General features: G+C 51.1%; 1 protein-coding gene across 6 annotated transcripts in view; it reads right to left on the bottom strand.

Moving 5' to 3' along the window:
- The window catches only part of LOC137420850 (sodium/hydrogen exchanger 1), a 124,409-nt gene that overhangs the window by 62,873 nt on the left and 42,322 nt on the right, over positions 1–19,214 (bottom strand). For all 6 annotated transcript variants that reach the window (XR_013622478.1, XR_013622477.1, XR_010983207.2 and 3 more), the window contains exon 5: positions 6,820–7,037. Coding sequence is in view for 3 of the 6 variants with exons in the window: in XM_078772250.1 (XP_078628376.1) it covers positions 6,820–7,037 (218 nt within the window). In the remaining 3 variants the exon portion in view is untranslated. The remainder of the gene's footprint in view (positions 1–6,819; positions 7,038–19,214) is intronic.

Here is a 19,214-nt window from a genome sequence, read left to right as displayed (position 1 = left end):
ATGAGACATTGGGGTGATTCCATCTCTCCCTCCCTAGGAGGGACTGATGATGAATTGGTAATGGCAAATTTTGATGTTCAGTTGGAGATGGCAAATTTTGATGAGAGTTGAAAATGGCAAATTTGATTGGTTAGGAGGGAGAGAAGACGAATTTGGTTTATGGGAGGAACGGGGAAGACAGTAGGGATGTTTGTTGATTTGTAAAGTAGATGTTTATGGGTAGTGTTGTGTTTTGTGGATACAGTAAGGGGTAAGGGAGGGGCCATGTAGGTTACCTGGTGGGGGGGGGGGGGGGGGGCGTACGGTAGGAACGTACCTGTCTCACCTGGTTCCCATGTGCCCCCAGTGTGCATTACCTTGCATTGCGTGCACTTTTGCGCCCTTACCACCTTACTCTTGTCTGCTTCTTTTGTCTCCCACCTCCGAGGATCTGGCTTTGGGGTAGAGAGAGAGGAGAGAGAGGTGCTGGCTTCGCAGTTGTGGGCCTGCACTTTCGCTGTTTGCTGCCTGGATCGATACACCATATGGACCGCAATGTTTGTGGCCACCCACCATGGACCGCAGCTCTTTTGCGGCCAAGCACCACCCGTGGATGGACCTATGGGTCAACGTGGCACCTATGCCAAACAGGTGAACCACTCTTAGTTGGCCCCTGATGGCCACAATAAAGAAATGGACGCGGTTGGCGCCTTTCTTTATTTTTGAAAGAAGTAAGAAGGCCAAGTGCACCACACGAAGGCAAGACCAGCGGCAGAACATCGGCCGGCTGCGACACCACACAATGATTTATAGACACTTTATTGGTGCACCGGATGGTGCTGACTGTACATGAGGGGGTGGTGCTTTTCGTGCTGGAAAAGGGTGCTCTGCACGTTATTAAAGGCCGTAGGCCACAGAGCACTCGTGGGTTGGTGTATCGATGCTGGCATGCGTGCTCTCTCTATGCATAACATCTGCATGTGTCCCTCCAAAAACAGGTCCTGGATCGTAGTGTAAATATCAGCGTAGTCTTGTAAATAATGCTCCCTACCGGCTGTATGTTTAGTTTGCGAATTCTTTCCGGATTCGGTTATCCTGTGGGTGTGTTTCTGTGAGGAGAAGGGTGCAACGTCGCAGGGGGACATATTTACTCATTTGTGAATATCTGTAAAACTGTCGCACTCAGGGTAGAGTTAATAGTAGAGGGAACTACATCTGAGTGCCACACTAAAATAGGTAAAAATTTATCGGGTCGGGACGCCCCGAGGGTAGAGAAGGGTGCAATGTTGCGAATATGGAATTTGGCCTCCATATCCGCTTGTAAATATTCCCCTATTTCCCCAATACTCCCCAACTATCCCCAATCCCCCATTCCCTAGTCCCATTGTCTGTAAACAACACTATGTAGAACCGACCTTCCCCTTTTTCCCCCATTAAATGTCGTGCCCAGGTCCACCGCATCTCACGTAGACAACTTTCGGACATCTTGCTAGTTATTCTTAGTCTATGTCAGTTAAGGACTCGTTTCCATTAATTCTGACTCTTCGTTGCACCAGAATGTGATTATATGGCACCAGTAGTGAGTTTAGGACCTTCCCTTACCTCCTCCCATCTTCTTCCCCAAACAACAACTACAACTACAACTACAACTACAACAACAATTACAACAACAACTACAACAACGGCGCTGCGCGGAGGAGTGTGCGTCCTCACACCGGCTCGGTTAGCCGCCATTGACGATGCGCTCCGACGGGGTTACCACGAAGGGGCTCCTTGTCAGCCCCTCGTCAAGGGCGGAGCCGGTAACCCCCCCCCCCAGCACGCACCCAATGAGAAGCAACGTGCCGATTCCATCTGGGGCGGAGCTAACGAGCCGAGGGCGTGTCACTCCCCGCCGGATATACGCGGCCACGTACCGGACGTGACGTGAGATGCGCCCCGAGCTTGAAGAGGAAGAACCAGTCGTGACCTCCGAGCGCTGAGACCTCCCTGCATCTACTGGACCGTACAGTACCCTGTCCTTGAGCCAAGAGTGCACCTTGAGCCATCGATACCCGCTTTCCTTGCCATCAATCCCCGTGTGAGTCAGCCTTGTCCCGTTTATCTGTCGTCTGTTGGGGTTAATATAAGAGTGTGTCTAAGTGCCTGTCTTTCTATGATGTCCCTCTTGTAGTTGTAATCTAACCTTCCGCCTTAATATAATCTCCTCCGGAGGTCTTGAGAACCGTATCCCTGGTGTCGTGTCATTTTAATCCCAGCCGTGTGTCTTTTCCTTCATTGATCTAGCGTAGCGCGATTAGTCAACGTTCGAGTATAATCGGGTAACTTGTGCAGACGTGGTCATACCAAACCGCTCGGTAAATAACATCTAAGCCGCGTCTGTAACAATATTATACAGGAATCCAATGAGGCCTAATCTAGAATATTGTGTACAGTTTTGGTAACCACATCTGAGGAAGGACATAGCTGCCATAGAGCAGGTGCAGGGTTGCCATGGAAGCGTTGCCGTTGCCATGGCACTAGATTGATTCCGGGCCTATCTCGACTAAGCTATGAGGATCATTTGGAGACGGGACTTTATACATTGGAAAGGAGGTGATTGCAAGGGTACCTTATAGAGATGTTTAAGATAATGAAGGGTGCGGACAAGATAAGTGAAATGGAGTTTGTCAGCAAAGTGGACAGTGTTAGGACCAGGGCCCATGGCTTAAGGGTAAAGAAGACAGGTTTAAAGTAGGACAGGAGTTTGAGTGAGGTTTGAGTGAGCACAGGTTTAAAGAACAGGTCTTTCAGTCAAAGTTGTTAATGCATAGAATGGTCTCCCCAGAAATGTAATGGCAGCAGAGGCAAAGGATAAGTTTAAATGGGATTTAGATAGGTACCTTGATGGATTGAAGATAGAGAGGTGTGGAGATATTGGCTTATGTGAATGGTAGATAGCTTAAATGCAGATGGGTGATGGTACTGGGGTTGGTGCAGCGCATGGATGATGGGCCAAATGGGCATCTCCTGCACAAAAGTTACTCGTGTATCATTGTGTTGAATATTGTACTCTCAAAAGAAAAATGTCAAGTGCACACGCTGCTTAATAGCGTGCCAGAATGAAGTTACTTGATGGCAACTGACACCTATTTATGGCTGTGTGGTGTAAACCCAAAAGTGAATAGACCGTGGTTCAAATTGAAAAAAATTCAAATTAACAGTTACGCAACTCAACAATTAAATAAATAAACAAGATGGTATTCATAGAATACTTACCCGCTTAGTCTTGAGAAGTTGGTGTGAGCCAACTCCTGTGTCTTTCAAGCGTTTTAATTTTTTTTTATCCAATATGGCTGCCAGACCACGTGACCGATGACATCATAAATTTACATTCTCCAATATAATTGATGCGTAGATCACGCTCAATAAATTTCAAACTCATCGGACTAAGTGTGGTACTTGTAGCGGTTTCGGGGATATGGATGGTACTTGTACTACGTGTGCTATGACATCATAGTTATTTTAAAAAACGATACCGGAGGAGGCACTCCTATGGTGAAAATTGTGTTCATCAGACAAACAGTTACAGAGAAAAAAAAATTCATACTCATTGGATCATGCGTTGTGCTTGTCAATTTTTGATGACGTCATAATGAAGTCACCACATACATAATGACATAGCTAACATAACTTATTCCCCATGGGGAGTACTTGACAATGAGCAATGTTTTAATTTTTTCCATTTAGCGGTTTCAGAGATGTAGCAGTGCAAAGTTTTTCCAAGATGGCGCCCGTACCACTTAACCTATGCGCCATAATTACCACAAAAATTATGCAGGTGGAGGTGCTCCTATGGTGAAAATATCGTGTCAATCGGACCAACGCTTGCAGAGAAAATGAATTTCTAGTACGACATTCAGACACACCCGTATGACATACTTCGTACGTACGGACTCACCCGATTGCTTAACCCCGTTTTTCGCTTCGCCAGCGCAGGGTATTAATTCCAGATTGTATTGAACTTGATTGAACGCCAGCGCAGAACCCTGGTGTTGGGCTAGCGGCTAGTGTGCCGGCTTAGGATCCAATGGATCCTGGGTTCGAATCCCGGTCGATTGCTGAATTAACGCCAGGGGGGTTAACTCAGCCTGTCATCCTTCTGAGGTCGGCTAATTGAGTACCAGTTCACTGGTAATTCCCTGTTTGTCGTTAAAGGCGGCAAAAAGGGTTGGCGTCAGGAAGGGCATCCGGCCGTAAAACATTGCTTCAAAAAGGGGACCGAAAAACAACAACAACCACGGTTCCCGAAAAAGGCCAACCCCCGCTTTGCGGGGAAAAATGGCCTCTAAAGGTGGTTTTTTTAATTTTATTGAACTTGATTGAATATGCTTTCCAGCGTAAATGTGGTTTGAAAAGATGACGAAAATGAACTAAACCAAACAGCAAGCTTTTTTGTGCGCATTGCTTTAATATTTTACAAGCATACCCATATCTATCCTTGTGAAGAACTCACACCCAACTTGTTTTCATTACAGGTGGGTGGAGGTTACGTTTTCATGCCTGGTCTGTTTGTCTGTCTGTCTGTTAACAGGATATCTCAATAAGTTGTGGATGGATTCGTACAACATTTGGTGGAGAGGTTATAGTCAGGGCCCTTAGGGATATTTTGGGGCCGTTTGGTTCAAATTCTTCCAAAAGCACCAAATTTGGCCCAGATGTTGCCCATGCCATACTCTTTCGATTTTTGACGGGCGCCAAAACGGGCGCCCCCCCCCCCCCGGGGGCCCCATATTGGTGAAATACAAAATGGCCGCCACACGGATTAGAGGAAAATCAGTTACCACTTTTCAGGGGTTTTCGAGATCGAGGAATCCAATTATGATGTTATTTTGATGATTCGAGGTCAAGGTCAATCCTCAAGGTCATCTTAAAGGTCATTTTTGAGTCAAACATGTCGGTTTTTGAGTTTTTTGTCAAGATTTACGCGAGGTTCACCATTTTATGTTTCTGGGTTGGGTAATCGAACTCTGACCTTATTTTTGACAATTAGAGGAAATATTTACATGTCTATTTCCTAATTTTCAGGCATATGCAGTTCATCAGTCTAATTACAAAGGTACGGATTTTGATGTTTTATGAACTGTATGCCATATCCTTGTGTTTAATTTTTGTGCGATCATGATCCGGGTTCATGTATACATGATTGTATACATGTCATAAATATGACGTCATCGGTCATGTGACCTGGCGGCCATATTGGATTTTATGAAAACCTTAAAAATGGATCCCTGCCTTCATTTTTCGATCGATTCATTTTGAACTTTGACCACTTATAGTACGCCATGTGATTGGATGCATATCCTAATTATGACGTCATAGGTCAGGTGACATGGCGGGATGGACCGGTATGGTCCCCGTCAAATATCGAGAGTATGGCATGGGCAACATCTGCGCCAAATTTGATGCTTTTGGAAGAATTTGAACCAAAATATCCCTAAGGGCCCTGACTATTAGGTATGCGACAAAGACGAAATTATTCGATTTTGGCGAAGACCTGGATCCAGATTTGGATCCGAGAATTTTGAAGCGATTCTTCACCAGAGTGATGGAGCCAAAAACGATATACAGTCAAACCTCACCGTCCATGTATTCACTGTCAGTGATTTTGCGCATCTGCGCTTAACTTTTAGACACCCTTTCTCTCCCTCCGCGCCAATATGTTGTTAGTGTTTTGTTCTGTTGCATTGGGGATTCCTATTGGGGATGCCACTGACGAAACGTGCAACCTCTGCTTGGTAGCTTCACACACAACAAAACACGTTATGGAAGACGGTGCAGTCCTGGCTTCACCAAGGCAAGAGCACAAGATAACAGATGTGAGGGAACTGTGGGTTGCTCCTGGGAGGTTGGTCACAATACTGTACTTTACTGTACTGTACTGTACTGTACAGGTACTCTAAGCAGAAAAGCCTTATTGATGATAAATGTTACTTATTTGATTTTATTTCATTCAATTGTTCTTATTTTTCTATTTGAATGTCTTATTTTTCAATTTACAAGAATATAAGACCCGTCGCTTCGCTGACGGAAATACCAATCTTTGCTGCGATGGCTAATCTATGGGAGAAGAAAAAAAAAAGGATTCCTGCGAGATCCTGCTCTCCGTGCAGGGATAACCAACGTCACGTGTTGGCATTTGCAGTTACCACACGCGTGGCCATGCACCCATAAAAAAATTAAAAAAAATTAAAATAAATAAAATTTTCTATTTTTTGGCTCGCACACACCGTAAGTTACCCAAATCCACCGTAGTTGGATTTATTGAAATCCGTTAATCAGTCCTCAAGTTATAACACGACAAACAGACAAACAAACAGACAAACAAACAAAGAAACAGACAAAGACAGACAGACAGACACGGCTCCTTTTATAATATACATTCATGATTTTTGTACTTTGCAATTTCACCATTCGCGGAGGTTTATAGGAACGTAACCCCTGCAGATGGCGAGGATTTACTGTATAGCATGACATTTCAAAAAGTTGTGAATGAATGACTAATGAAAAAAACTATGTGGATGAGTTGGTTATGAGACGTGAACAAACGATTCAATTTTGGTTCAGGTTCTAATCCAGAACTGGAGTATCAATGGGATACAAAACAAACTGTTCAGCCTGGCGAAGGTATGCTCTTTACCAAGTGCCTTCCGTATTTCCTTCTGTATTTTCTATTATGTATTTCCTTCTAGTTTTCCTCCTGTATTTTATCCAAGGTAACCATAGCACCAATGATCTTTATAATAACTCAGGCCTCGAATGTTTACGGGGAGCGCTCTGCCAAAAGAGAAGCAAATTTACCTGTTGCTCTCCATACAAGGCACAAAATCAATGTCGAGATGACAAATGGCCAGCTCCAGTCATGGGGTCCATCAAGGGTAGCCATCCCTAAAAGCAAGAAGATGAGAGTTTCACTGGTGGATGACAGAGCTCGAAGTGTGCGACGTAGGGTTGTACGGGAACGCCACTCCAGATTCAGATCCACGTAAGAACGCATCGTCAAAGCTGCCGATATAAGCCTGGAAGACAGGGTGAAAAGAGGAATAAAAGAAATTTGAGATATTACACAACACATCTTCATGAGTGTACATGGTGGCCTGAAATTCACTTTATACCTGCTAAATTTCTCATACCTCCTTCCAAACCCCTCCCCCCATCCCCACTGTGGTATGTAGCAACACTGGCTAAAAAGAATGATATTGTAGCGGTTACCGCTGGATGCACACAATCGCCTTGCACCGGCCAGAACACGGCCAGACGCGCCTCTCCCGGGCATGCCCGGACTCACTGTTCCCGGGCACGCCCGAACCTCCCGGGAACGCCCGGTCTCGTCTTTCCCGGGCATGCCCGCTATCGCCTTTTCAGGGCTCGCCTAGAGCGTCCGGGCATGCCCGCTATCGCCTTTCCAGGGCTCGCCCAGAGCGTCCGGGCATGCCCGCTATCGCCTTTCCAGGGCTCGTCCAGAGCGCCCGGGCACGCCCAGCCTCGACTTGCCAGGCCGCAGCCAAACACGCCCGGGCAGGTCCAGACTCGCCTTTCCAAGGCTCGCCCTTGACACCCGGGCATGCCCGGTATAGCTTTTGCCGGGCAAACTTCCCAACATAAATGTGTATATATATTGCTGCCCGATAAACGGGCTTGTTAGAATACCTGAGCTGTTTTGTTTCAATAAAGCAACTCGGACGAATTCCGTCTTTGGTCGCGTCAATTCTTTCGACTCGCGTTGGAGCGCAGTTCCTTCATTGGTGACCTACCGACATGGATACGGCAGTGACGCTTAAACTGCCTACCTTCTGGGAGGCTCACGCGGCTGTTTGGTTCGCTCAGGCGGACTCTCAGTTCGCCCTGCGAGGCATCACCGCGGACGACACCCGCTTCCACCATGTTGTGGCGGCGCTCGGTTCCGCCACCGCGGCCCGCGCCTTGAGCCTCCTCGAGCACCCGCCGGCTGCTGACAAATACGACGCGCTGAAAACGCTCCTCCTCGACACTTTCGCCCTCTCACCGGCAGCACGCGCACGGCGCCTGCTCGCTCTGCCCGAGCTCGGCGACACGCGCCCGTCCGAGCGCATGGACTATATGCTCTCGTTGCTCGGTGAGCACTCTCCGGATTTTCTGTTCCGCGAGCTGTTCCTTCGCCAGCTGCCTCACCTGGTACGCCTCGCCCTGGCTGGCACGTTGATCACGGATTCCCGCGCCCTCGCCAGGGAAGCCGATAAGATCTCCTCGGCGGGCCAGCACATCGGCGCGGTTACCTGGAGCCCGCCGCCGTTCGAGGCGACGCCCACGACACCCGAGCGCCCTGCGCGGTTGGAGGCCGAACTGCCGGTGCAACTGGCGGCCGCCACGCCGCACCGCCCGCTTCCGACTCGACGGCCGGGGCCTCCACCTGACCGGGCGTGGTGTTATTACCACGCCAGGTTCGGACACAAGGCTCGGACGTGCCGGCCCCCGTGCACTTTCGGCAGGTCGGGAAACGGCCGGGCCGGCGTTCATTCCCAGCCATGAGCGCCGGCCACTCGGGCAACTTGCTGTTTATTCGGGACAAAGCGTTTGGGCGGCGTTTCCTGTGTGACACCGGCGCCCAACTGAGCGTCATACCCGCCTCCGAGCAGGACAGGCGGGACGCCATTTGCGGCCCCTCTTTGGTCGCTGCTAATGGCTCGGCCATACGCACTTTCGGCCCATGCGTCGTCACCCTCTGCTTCGGCAGCCAGCGTTTTCAATGGACTTTTGTGACCGCCTGCGTCCCCATGGCTTTGCTGGGCGCCGACTTCCTCTGCGCGCACGGGCTGCTGGTCGACGTCAAACGTCGTCGCCTTGTCAACGCCGAGACCTTCAGCTCCCTGGCGTGCACGATGAGCAGCTCCGCGCCGACCGAACTGGCGTGCGCCCTCCCGGCAGCGAACGAGTTCGCTCGCCTGCTCGCGGAATTCCCGGCCCTCACGCGGCCGACGTTTTCGGCCGTCGCGGTGCGGCACGGGATCGAGTACCACATACCCACTACGGGCCCGCCGGTCTATGCCAGGGCCCGCCGCCTCGACCCGGCCAAGCTCGCCGTGGCGAAGGCCGAGTTCGACGCGTTGGAGCACCTCGGCATCGTGCGGCGCTCCGATAGCGCGTGGGCCTCGCTACTGCACATCGTGCCAAAGCCGGGGGGTGGATGGCGCCAGTGTGGCGACTACCGCCGTCTCAACGACGCTACCACCCCCGACAGGTACCCGATCCCGCATATTCAGGACTTTTCCGCCCGTTTGGCGGGACGGGTCATCTTTTCGAAAATTGACCCGATACGGGGCTACCACCAGGTACCTGTCCGGGCGGCCGACGTCCCGAAGACGGCCGTCATCACGCCGTTCGGCCTGTTCGAATTTTTGCGGATGCCGTTTGGCCTCAAGAACGCAGCCCATGCGTTCCAGCGCTTGATGGACGGCGTGCTGCGTGACCTGCCGTTTCTTTTCGTCTATCTGGACGATATCCTCGTCGCCAGCACGTCCCGCGCCGAGCACCTCCTCCACCTCCGAACACTGTTCGGTCGCCTCAGCGAGCACGGCTTAATTGTCAACCCGGTCAAATGCCACTTCGGCGCGACGACCGTTGACTTTTTGGGCCACCGCATCACCAAGACCGGGGCCGTGCCGCTGCCGACCAAGGTCGAGGCCATCACCACGTTCCCGCGTCCCCGTTCTATCAAGGCCCTCCAAGCGTTCCTCGGCATGGTGAATTTTTATCACCGATTCGTGCCCCGCGCTGCTCAGCTCATGCGGCCCCTTTACGAGGCCCTCCGGGGCAAGCCGGCCAAGCATGATATTGTTTGGTCCACGGCCATGGACGCGGCCTTCGCCAGCGCCAAACGGGCCCTCGCCGACGCAACGCTGCTGGCTCACCTGGTGCTCAACGCGCCCATCGCCCTCACTACGGACGCCTCCAACTACGCGGTGGGCGCCGTCCATGAGCAATGGGTGGACGGGGTTTGGCAGCCACTCGCTTTTTTCAGCCGGCAACTCCGGCCGAAGGAGTTAAACTACAGCACGTTCGACCGCGAGCTGCTCGGGCTATTCCTGGCCGTTCGCCATTTCCGACACCTCCTGGAGGGCCACCTGTTCACGGCTTTCGTCGACCACAAGCCGTTGGTCTACGCAATGGCTAAGGTCACGGAGCCGTGGTCGGCCCGCCAGCAGCGCCACCTCTCCGCCGTGTCGGAGTTCACCACGGACATCCGGCACGTCGCCGGAAAAGACAACGCCGTGGCCGACTGTCTTTCTCGGGCCAGCGCGAACGCGGTCCACCTCGGCGTGGACTTCGCGCTCATGGCGGCCGACCAGACCACCGACGCCTCGGTGCAGGCACTCCGTGCGGCAGACACGGGCCTCCGCCTGGCCGACATTCCCTTCGCGGGCACCGTCCTGCTCTGCGACGTCTCCCAGGGCCAGCCTCGCCCCATCGTGCCCGTTTCCTGGCAGCGCCGCATCTTCGCCTCCATCCACGGCCTTTCTCACCCGGGCCGGAAAGCTTCTCAGAAGCTGGTGTCGGCGCGTTTCATCTGGCACGGCCTTCGACGAAACATCCGCGACTGGGCCAACGCCTGCACGGCCTGCCAGCGGGTCAAGGTCCACCGCCACACCCAGGCCCCGCTGGCACCTTTCGCCGTGCCTGAACGGCGTTTCGACCACGTCCACGTGGACCTGGTGGGTCCCCTGCCCCCCTCGCGGGGGTTCACCCACCTGCTCACCATGGTGGACAGGACCACCAGGTGGCCGGAGGCCGTGCCCCTCGCCTCCACCACCACCGCCGACGTGGCGCAGGCGTTCATCGCCACCTGGGTCGCGCGCTTCGGCGCACCAGCGGACATCTCGTCCGACCGCGGCCCACAGTTCACGTCTGAGCTTTGGGGCGCGGTCGCCCGTTCATTGGGGGTCACGCTGCACTGCACCACGGCCTACCACCCCCAAGCCAACGGGTTGTGCGAGCGGTTTCACCGCTCCATGAAGGCCGCACTCATGGCCGGCCTTCAGGACGACGGTTGGGCCGACCGGCTGCCGTGGGTCCTTTTGGGCCTTCGCACGGCCCCCAAGGAAGACCTCCAGGCGTCCGCCGCCGAGCTCGTCTACGGCCAGCCGCTCCGCGTCCCGGGCGAATTCGTGCCCGACGCTACCAGTCCCTGGTCCGCCGCTCGCCAGCGCTCGGACCTCCAGGAGGCCGCCCGACGATTTGCCCCCGTGCCGACGTCCCGCCACGGTGGCCCCCAGTCCTACGTCCCCCCGGCGCTTCGCACAGCGGAGTACGTCTTTGTGCGTCATGACGCGCACTGGGGGCCACTCCGGCCGCCGTACGACGGGCCCTTCCGGGTCCTGCGACGGGGCGACAAGTCTTTCATCGTCGACTTCGGCGGCCGGCCGGACCGGATTTCTGTGGACCGCCTCAAACCGGCGCACATGGACGTCGACCGACCACCACGGTTGGCCCTTCCTCCGCGGCGAGGCCGCCCCCCGTCCACAGTTCCCCCCGCTCGACCACCCACCACCACGTCGGACCCCTCCCCACGACCCTCCAGGGGTCGCTTCGGCCAGGTCATCCGGACCCCCCTTAAATTGACCCTACCGGTGCAGGTCGATTCTGGAGGGGCGTGTGTAGCGGTTACCGCTGGATGCACACAATCGCCTTGCACCGGCCAGAACACGGCCAGACGCGCCTCTCCCGGGCATGCCCGGACTCACTGTTCCCGGGCACGCCCGAACCTCCCGGGCACGCCCGGTCTCGTCTTTCCCGGGCATGCCCGCTATCGCCTTTCCAGGGCTCGCCCAGAGCGTCCGGGCATGCCCGCTATCGCCTTTCCAGGGCTCGTCCAGAGCGCCCGGGCACGCCCAGCCTCGACTTGCCAGGCCGCAGCCAAACACGCCCGGGCAGGTCCAGACTCGCCTTTCCAAGGCTCGCCCTTGACACCCGGGCATGCCCGGTATAGCTTTTGCCGGGCAAACTTCCCGACATAAATGTGTATATATATTGCTGCCCGATAAACGGGCTTGTTAGAATACCTGAGCTGTTTTGTTTCAATAAAGCAACTCGGACGAATTCCGTCTTTGGTCGCGTCAATTCTTTCGACTCGCGTTGGAGCGCAGTTCCTTCAATATAAGGCATACAGATACAATGACCAATTAATTATTGCAAGTACTGTACTGCATAATTTAAACCTGTATATTAAAGCCCGTGGTAAAAATACCATGACAGAAAAGCCTTAGCATTGTTACGGATTCGGCCCTAATGATTGTTGTTATGATTATTGTTGTTGGTTCGAAGTATTCTGGTGATTCACGGCGAGGTCACGTCTTTTCGAAGCTGCTCCATGCGCTCACGCTTTCGAAGCTAAGTGATATTTCTCAATTGTGTTTTTGTCGAGACTGTATCTATCTTTCAGTGTATGTACCTATAGCGTATCTTTTGGAAAATTTTCGGTGCTAATTTTTCGTACATGTATACACAATCGTCGGTTAATGGTATCGAGTATTCTGCGGCCTAGTACTCGTAGGCTTAGACTACCGTACCGTCTCCGACCTTGTGGTTTGTTTTTCTCTCAGCGATTCGTCGAATGCGCTGAAATTATTTTCGTTCTCTGTTTCGTACCAGTCGTTCACCCCGTACCTCCTTGTTTAATATCTGTACTCACAAAAAAAAAAAAAAAAAAACCCCAAAAATTTTTTTTCCTTCCCAGGTCTTATTCGTTTATTTGTTGTTCTTTTTGTTCGTTCGTTCTTCGTTCGCGATCACGCGGTGAGAAATGTATAATCTCTCCCCTGAATAACTATTTTCTCATATATTATAACACCCTTTTCTTCTTTTCCTACAAAAGGATGCTTTCGTCTTGCTCACCAAATCTATTCATTCCAAAAAATATATATAATACCATCTCTTACAGTTCCTCCTTTCTACATTCCCTAAACTATCCAGAACTCCATCCCTCCTCCAGGGTCCTCAAACTTATTTTTGACTCGAAGGTCTCAAACTCATTTTGCAAAAAATGTTCGTTTCCCATGAATCGTACACTTTTCAAAATCCAATCTCACCCCTCCCCTCCAAATCCTCCCCATCACCCATCCCTTTCAAATCTCCCCCCTTGCCCCTTCCCTCCCCTCCCTCCTAAACTCCCCCCACACCCCTCCCCTCTGAGACTCTCCCTCGCTCCTCCCCTCCTAGACTCCCCTCTCACCCCTCCTCCTCAAAGCATCCTCCCTGCTTCTTCCTCCTTCCAACTTTCACCTTCATCTCCCCAAACCTTCTGCCTTGCTCTTCCCCCTCCTCAAATAACACCTCACTGTGCCTCACCCAATCTCCATCAAACCTTTTGTCCGCCCCATTCTTCCCTTTCTCCAAGCTATTCTGAAATCTCTGACACACCTTCAACAGCTCTCCCTACCTCTTCCTCCTCTTCCACATCTTACCCTACCCCTCCCCCCCCCCTGTTCTGGACCCGATGCTCCCCCTTCCTCTTCATTAACGGTATGGACCTCAAACATCCGGGGCCTTCGCTCAAACTTGACTGACCTCTCCATACAGGTTGCTTCTGACAAACCAGATGTGATCTGCTTAACAGAAACTTTCCTCCTTCATGATGTCTCTGACGCCTTGGTATCTCTCCCAGGTTACTCCCTCCTCCGGTATGATAGACCTGAGCCTCGTCCTGGAGGTGGGGTTGCTATCTTTATAAAAAAACTCTCTTCCTCACTCGCCCTCCACTGCCCTCTCTCCACCTCACCCCCAGGAATACCTTTGGCTACGGCTTCCCCTTCGCTCCCACCTTTTGTTCATATGTGTGTTGTACCGTCCACCAATCAGCGATGACTCCATCTACATCTCACTGTCTGATAATATGGACCAACTTCTATCTACCCATCCCAACTCTCTCTTCCTCATATGTGGTGATTTCAATTGTCACCATGCCAGTTGGCTGGCTGTGGGTACCTCTCTCACCAGCCATGGCTCTTCAGCAAAGGACTTCTGTGACTCACTGGGACTGACACAATCTGTCAATTTCCCGACCCGGATCTCAGTCAACGGAGCATCTTCTCTTCTGGATTTGGTTATGACAAACTTCCCTGAAAATGTCTGCTGCTCTTCTTCTGCTCCAATCGGCTCATCTGATCATGTGCTTGTCAAAGTGGACATCTCTCTGACCATTCTCAGAGAGCCTCCTCAGCGTCGACGAGTCTGGCATTTCACTCAGGCCAACTGGCACGGTCTTCAAGCAGCCATCAATCATCTGGACTGGTCTCCCATCTCTACCGCCTCTGACATCAACTCATCCTGGGAATTCTTTCAAAGTAAATTGCTCTCTCTCATGCACAGATTTATACCATCTCGTCTTCAGTTGTCATACCCTTCCTCCCGTCCATGGTACATGGAATCTTGTGGTGAGGCTGTTGCCCTGAAACAACTTGCTTTCCTCTCCTGGAAAGCAAATCCAACGGAAGGAAATCTCATTTCCTTTCACAAAGCCCGAAACAAGTGTGTGTCCACCCTCAGGAGAGCCAGGAAACAATATCTCACCATTCTCAAGACCGAACTCTCTTATCTGTCTCCCTCTTCCAAATCCTGGTGGCGTCTGGTCAAATCTGTTTCTGGTGTTTGTTCCCCCTCCATCCCCTCCCTCACCTCAAACGGCTTAACGGCTGACTCCGCACGTGAAAAAGCTGAATGCCTCAACTCTGTGTTTGCCTCTAAATCTTGTGTCCCAAACCCATCCCTCTCTGTACCCACCGTACCCAGTCGTACCCAGCTGCTCCTGGACTCTGTGTCCTTTCCTCCTGACAAGGTGGAAAAGTTTCTGTCAACCATCGACTCTGATTCTGCAACTGGTCCTGACGGCATCAGCCCACGGGTCCTAAAATCATGTTCTTCTGCTCTTTCACTCCCTCTTTCTGTTATCTTCACCCTCTCTTTTGCTCAAGGTCATCTGCCATCTGCTTGGAAATCAGCCAACATCACCGCTTTGCACAAAAAAGGTGCAAAAACAGATCCCAGCAACTACAGACCAATCAGCCTTCTCCCAATTATCAGCAAAGTCATGGAATCCATCATTGCTTCAGATATTAAATCTTTCCTCTTCTCCAATGGCTTGATCTCTGATCATCAATTTGGTTTCAGACCTGGTCACTCTACTCTGGACATGCTGCTTCTGCTTTCTCAACAATGGATGGAGGTCCTCAACGCCAAACAGGAAATTAGAGCTGTCTCCCTTGACATTTCACGTGCCTTCGATACGGTCTGGCACCCTGCTCTGCTCTCCAAACTCTCCTCCTTTGGTATCCATGGAAATCTCCACGCATGGCTGGCGGACTTCCTCTCTGGTCGTAGTCAACGTGTGGCCCTGAATGGGTTTCTCTCATCTCCTCTTCCTGTTCAGGCTGGAGTTCCCCAAGGTAGTGTTCTGGGCCCTGTGCTTTTTCTGGTCTTCATCAATGATCTCTCCGACTCTCTTGAAAATCCTCTCTATCTCTTTGCTGACGACTCTACTCTCTGTTGCTCCATTCCTCATCCCTCAGATCGGCAGTCTGCAGCCTCCTCACTCTCTGCAGACCTGGACAAAATCACAGACTGGTCAAACAAGTGGAACATGTCTTTCAATCCTGACAAATCTCACACTCTTACAATGTCTCTCCGAAAGGACCGACTGGACAACCCTCCCATCTACTTTCTCAACAATCCTCTCCAAGAAGTTCTGTCGCTCAAGCTTTTGGGTCTCACTATCTGCCATGATCTTTCTTGGGAAAACCACATTTCCAAGCTGGCCTCCAAAGCCAGTCGCTGACTGGGCATCCTCCGTCGTGCAAAGTCCTTCCTTGGCACACCTGAGCTCCTCACCACATACAAGGCTTTCATCCGCAGCTCAATGGAATACTGTTCCCCCCTCTGGGCTGGTGCTCCTGCCTCACACCTTGCTCGGCTTCACGCTGTTGAGGCCAAAGCTTTCAGAATCATTGGAATCTCCTGCGATGTAGTCAACGCCGAGGGCCTTTCACTCACTCACCGCAGGCAGGTTGGTGGTCTTTCTGTCTTCTACCGACTCCTCTCCGGCCTTGCTCCCCCAGCTCTCTCTGTGCTCTGTCCCCCCAATATTCCTTCAGGTCGCACAAGATCTGCCTGCAACCCTCTTATGGTTAAACTGCCAAAGTCTAGGCTCTCTGCTCACCTTCACTCTTTCATTCCCCTTTTCTCCCGCCTCTGGAACAAACTCCCCCACTCCCTTCAATCCCACTCCTCCCTCCAGGTCTTTAAAACAGCTGTTCACCACCATCTCTTATCGTCCCCCATCGAAAACCTTGATCTTTTCTACCCCCGGTAATTCACCCCAGAGTCCTTGCAGTGTTCATATGTTTTAATCCTCTCCCACCTCCCCCCAAGTCCTCCCGATGTCCCTGCTCTCAAATGTTGTGTTTGTGTCCTTCCCCCTCTTCCCCCTCTCTTTTGTGTCCTTCCCCCTCTCTCCCCATCTTGTCTGCCGCTCCCCTTGTTTTTTTGTGTTTTGTGTGTCGGTTTGTCTTTTTGTGTGATTAATGTTAGCTCTTTCACGAGCCTCGATCTTGTATACAACAAAAAAAAAAAATTGTAGTTGAAGGGAAAGGGTTATTATAGTTAAAAGATTTAAAAGCGCTCCTGGTAAAATGTGGCCGGAAATCCGGATCGTGACCGGAAGAGGTGGAGCGAGGAAGAAGAGGCGGTAGGAGATGGTGAAGAGACGTGGTTGTTGAAGCCGGACCGAGCGGTCGACGTACAGTGCAAGTGAACTTTGCGTCCTTGAAGGGAAGTTCGGGCGATAAGAGAGATCGCCGGAGTGCGTGGAGCCTGTGTCGTCGGGTCTCCTCATTGAGGTTCCGGAGGATCCTGGCCTCAAAGCCCGGGTTCGAGTGAAAGCCGTCCGCCATCTTCGCCACGCGAGCAACCTGCAGTGAACTGGTTTTGGTCGTGTCAGCTGGGCGTTATTCCCCGGTGGTTTTCCGGGGACGGCTGTGCAAGAAAAGGCACTTGAGAATTATACGGAGGCTCACGGATTGAACCGCAAACGTGTACGTCGGAGCGCGTCTTTGTGAGGTTCCTTTCCACCGCTGTATTGCTGGGTGCTGAACAATGTGACCTCGGGGTCACCTCGATCGCCTACGCCTCAATTGACTTTGATCGGGCCTTGACTCCCCGATCGCGGGAGCGCACAGAGACATTGGGACTTCGCCTTGGAGGGGTGCAGAGACATTTAGGAGGTGCCGTGAGTTTGGGGTTAAGGGGCTTGATAATGCCCCATTGTTGTATGGCTCTTTTTGTGTGATTTCTAATATATTATTGTTTGTTCATAACCTGGTGTGGTTGCATTATTGATTTGACTGTTTCATTTGCTGGTTCCATTGAGGGTGTCATTACTTGCTTGATTTCAACCAAGGATAACACATCTTTCTGCCGGGGACCCTCTCGGGGTTCGGAGGTCTACCGAGACCAGAGGTAAGGGGAGGACCCCGTAACAGCATATTATTACACAGTAGGACCTCAACATTTGTGGTCCCAACATACGCGAACACCATGTATTCACGGTTCATAACATGTGACCTGCTTCTGCATTCACGCTTCGCGTATTCGCGGTTAAAAAAATATATACGTTTTTATTTTATTTTATTCAATATCACAGGACTGATCTCATTTTTCCACCATCACTGATATTAATTCAGCCTGGGAATTCCTCCACAGAAAGCTGCTCTCTCGTATGCACAGATTCATTCCACCTTCAATTATCTTACCTATCTTACCCTTCTTGGTACTCTACTTTAAAACAACTTGCATTCTCCTCCTGGAAAGCAAATCCAACTGAAGACAACCACAGATCATTCCACAAAGCTCCCACAAGTGTGTGTCTACTCTCTGGAGAGCCAGAAAACAACATCTGTCCAATCTCAAGAATGAGCTTTCAAACTTGTCTCCCTGCTATAAAACCTGGTGGCACCTTGTCAAGATTTGAACTCTCTGCTCTCTCCGTTCTTTGTCCCCCTCGGGTATCTGCAGGACGCAGGTGGTCCAACTGCAACCCCTCCTCGTGAAACTGCCTAAATCCAGAACCTCTGCTGACCACTTTTATTCCTTTTTCCCCACCTGTGGAACCACCTTTCATACTCTCTTCAATCTCATTCTTTCCTCCAGGTCTTCAAGACAGCTGTTCACCACCATCTCAAGTCATCCGCCATCCAAAATCATAATTCTTTCTATACCTGTTTAACCACCACCCACCCCTCCAAAAATTTTGCTCATGTATCCATCTTGTCCACCCTTTGCGTTCTTCTTTATCCCGAATTGTTACCTGCATCCCTTGTCTGTCTGTCTCCATCTATTTTCTCCCTCCACCCTGCTGTTGGCATTTTCCTTTTCTCTTGTTGTTGCCTTTGTTATGTTGTGTAATGATTTGTTTTGTGTCATAGCTCTTTTACATGCCAGAATATACATGCTTTTACGTGGCCCCTCAACCCTTAGCGTATTATAATATAGAAGCGTTTAAGAATGAATGCTTTACTAGGGAGGAATAGAGCAACTTTCAGCCCACTTTGTGCAACATTTCTCGGACCAAAGGTTGAAATATATCCCACCATTTGCATTTGTCCACTGTGGTATCAATTCTCCTGTCCTTTATGTGAAACAGTGTAAAAATGTTGGTAATACCTGTCAAACAGCTAAAACCTATGAAATATTCCAGTCACTCCCCTATACAATAACTTTCCTATGAGCTATGGATCATTCGTGTACATCAAGCAGTTATTGTGTGATTGGCTGACAGACATTTCTTTATTATGTACGAGCAAATACCACCCGTTGATTCACCGATGGGAATACTAAGAGAAGGGGGACGGAGAGAAGGAGGGAGAGTGAGAGGAGGGGGGGGCAACAGAGAGAAGGGGGAGGGGAGGAGAGGGAGAGAGAGAGAGAGAAAGGGGAGAAGGGAGAGAGAGAAGAGAAAGAGAGAGAAAGAGAGAGAAAGAGAAAGAGAGAGAAAGAAAGAGAAAGAGAGAGAAAGGGGAGAAGGGAGAGAGAGAGAAAGAGAAAGAGAGAGAAAGAGAAAGAGAGAGAAAGAGAAAGAGAGAGAAAGAGAAAAGAGAAAGAGAGAGAAAGAGAAACAGAGAGAAAGAAAGAGAAAGAGAGAGGAAGAGAAAGAGAGAGAAAGAGAGAGAAAGAGA

This window comes from Myxine glutinosa, chromosome 2 (assembly GCF_964187855.1).
Source record: "Myxine glutinosa chromosome 2, kmMyxGlut1.1, whole genome shotgun sequence".
Classification (NCBI taxonomy): domain Eukaryota; kingdom Metazoa; phylum Chordata; class Myxini; order Myxiniformes; family Myxinidae; genus Myxine; species Myxine glutinosa.
The sequence above is the reverse complement of the archived record's forward strand: the minus strand, read 5'-3'. Positions and strand labels throughout refer to the sequence as shown.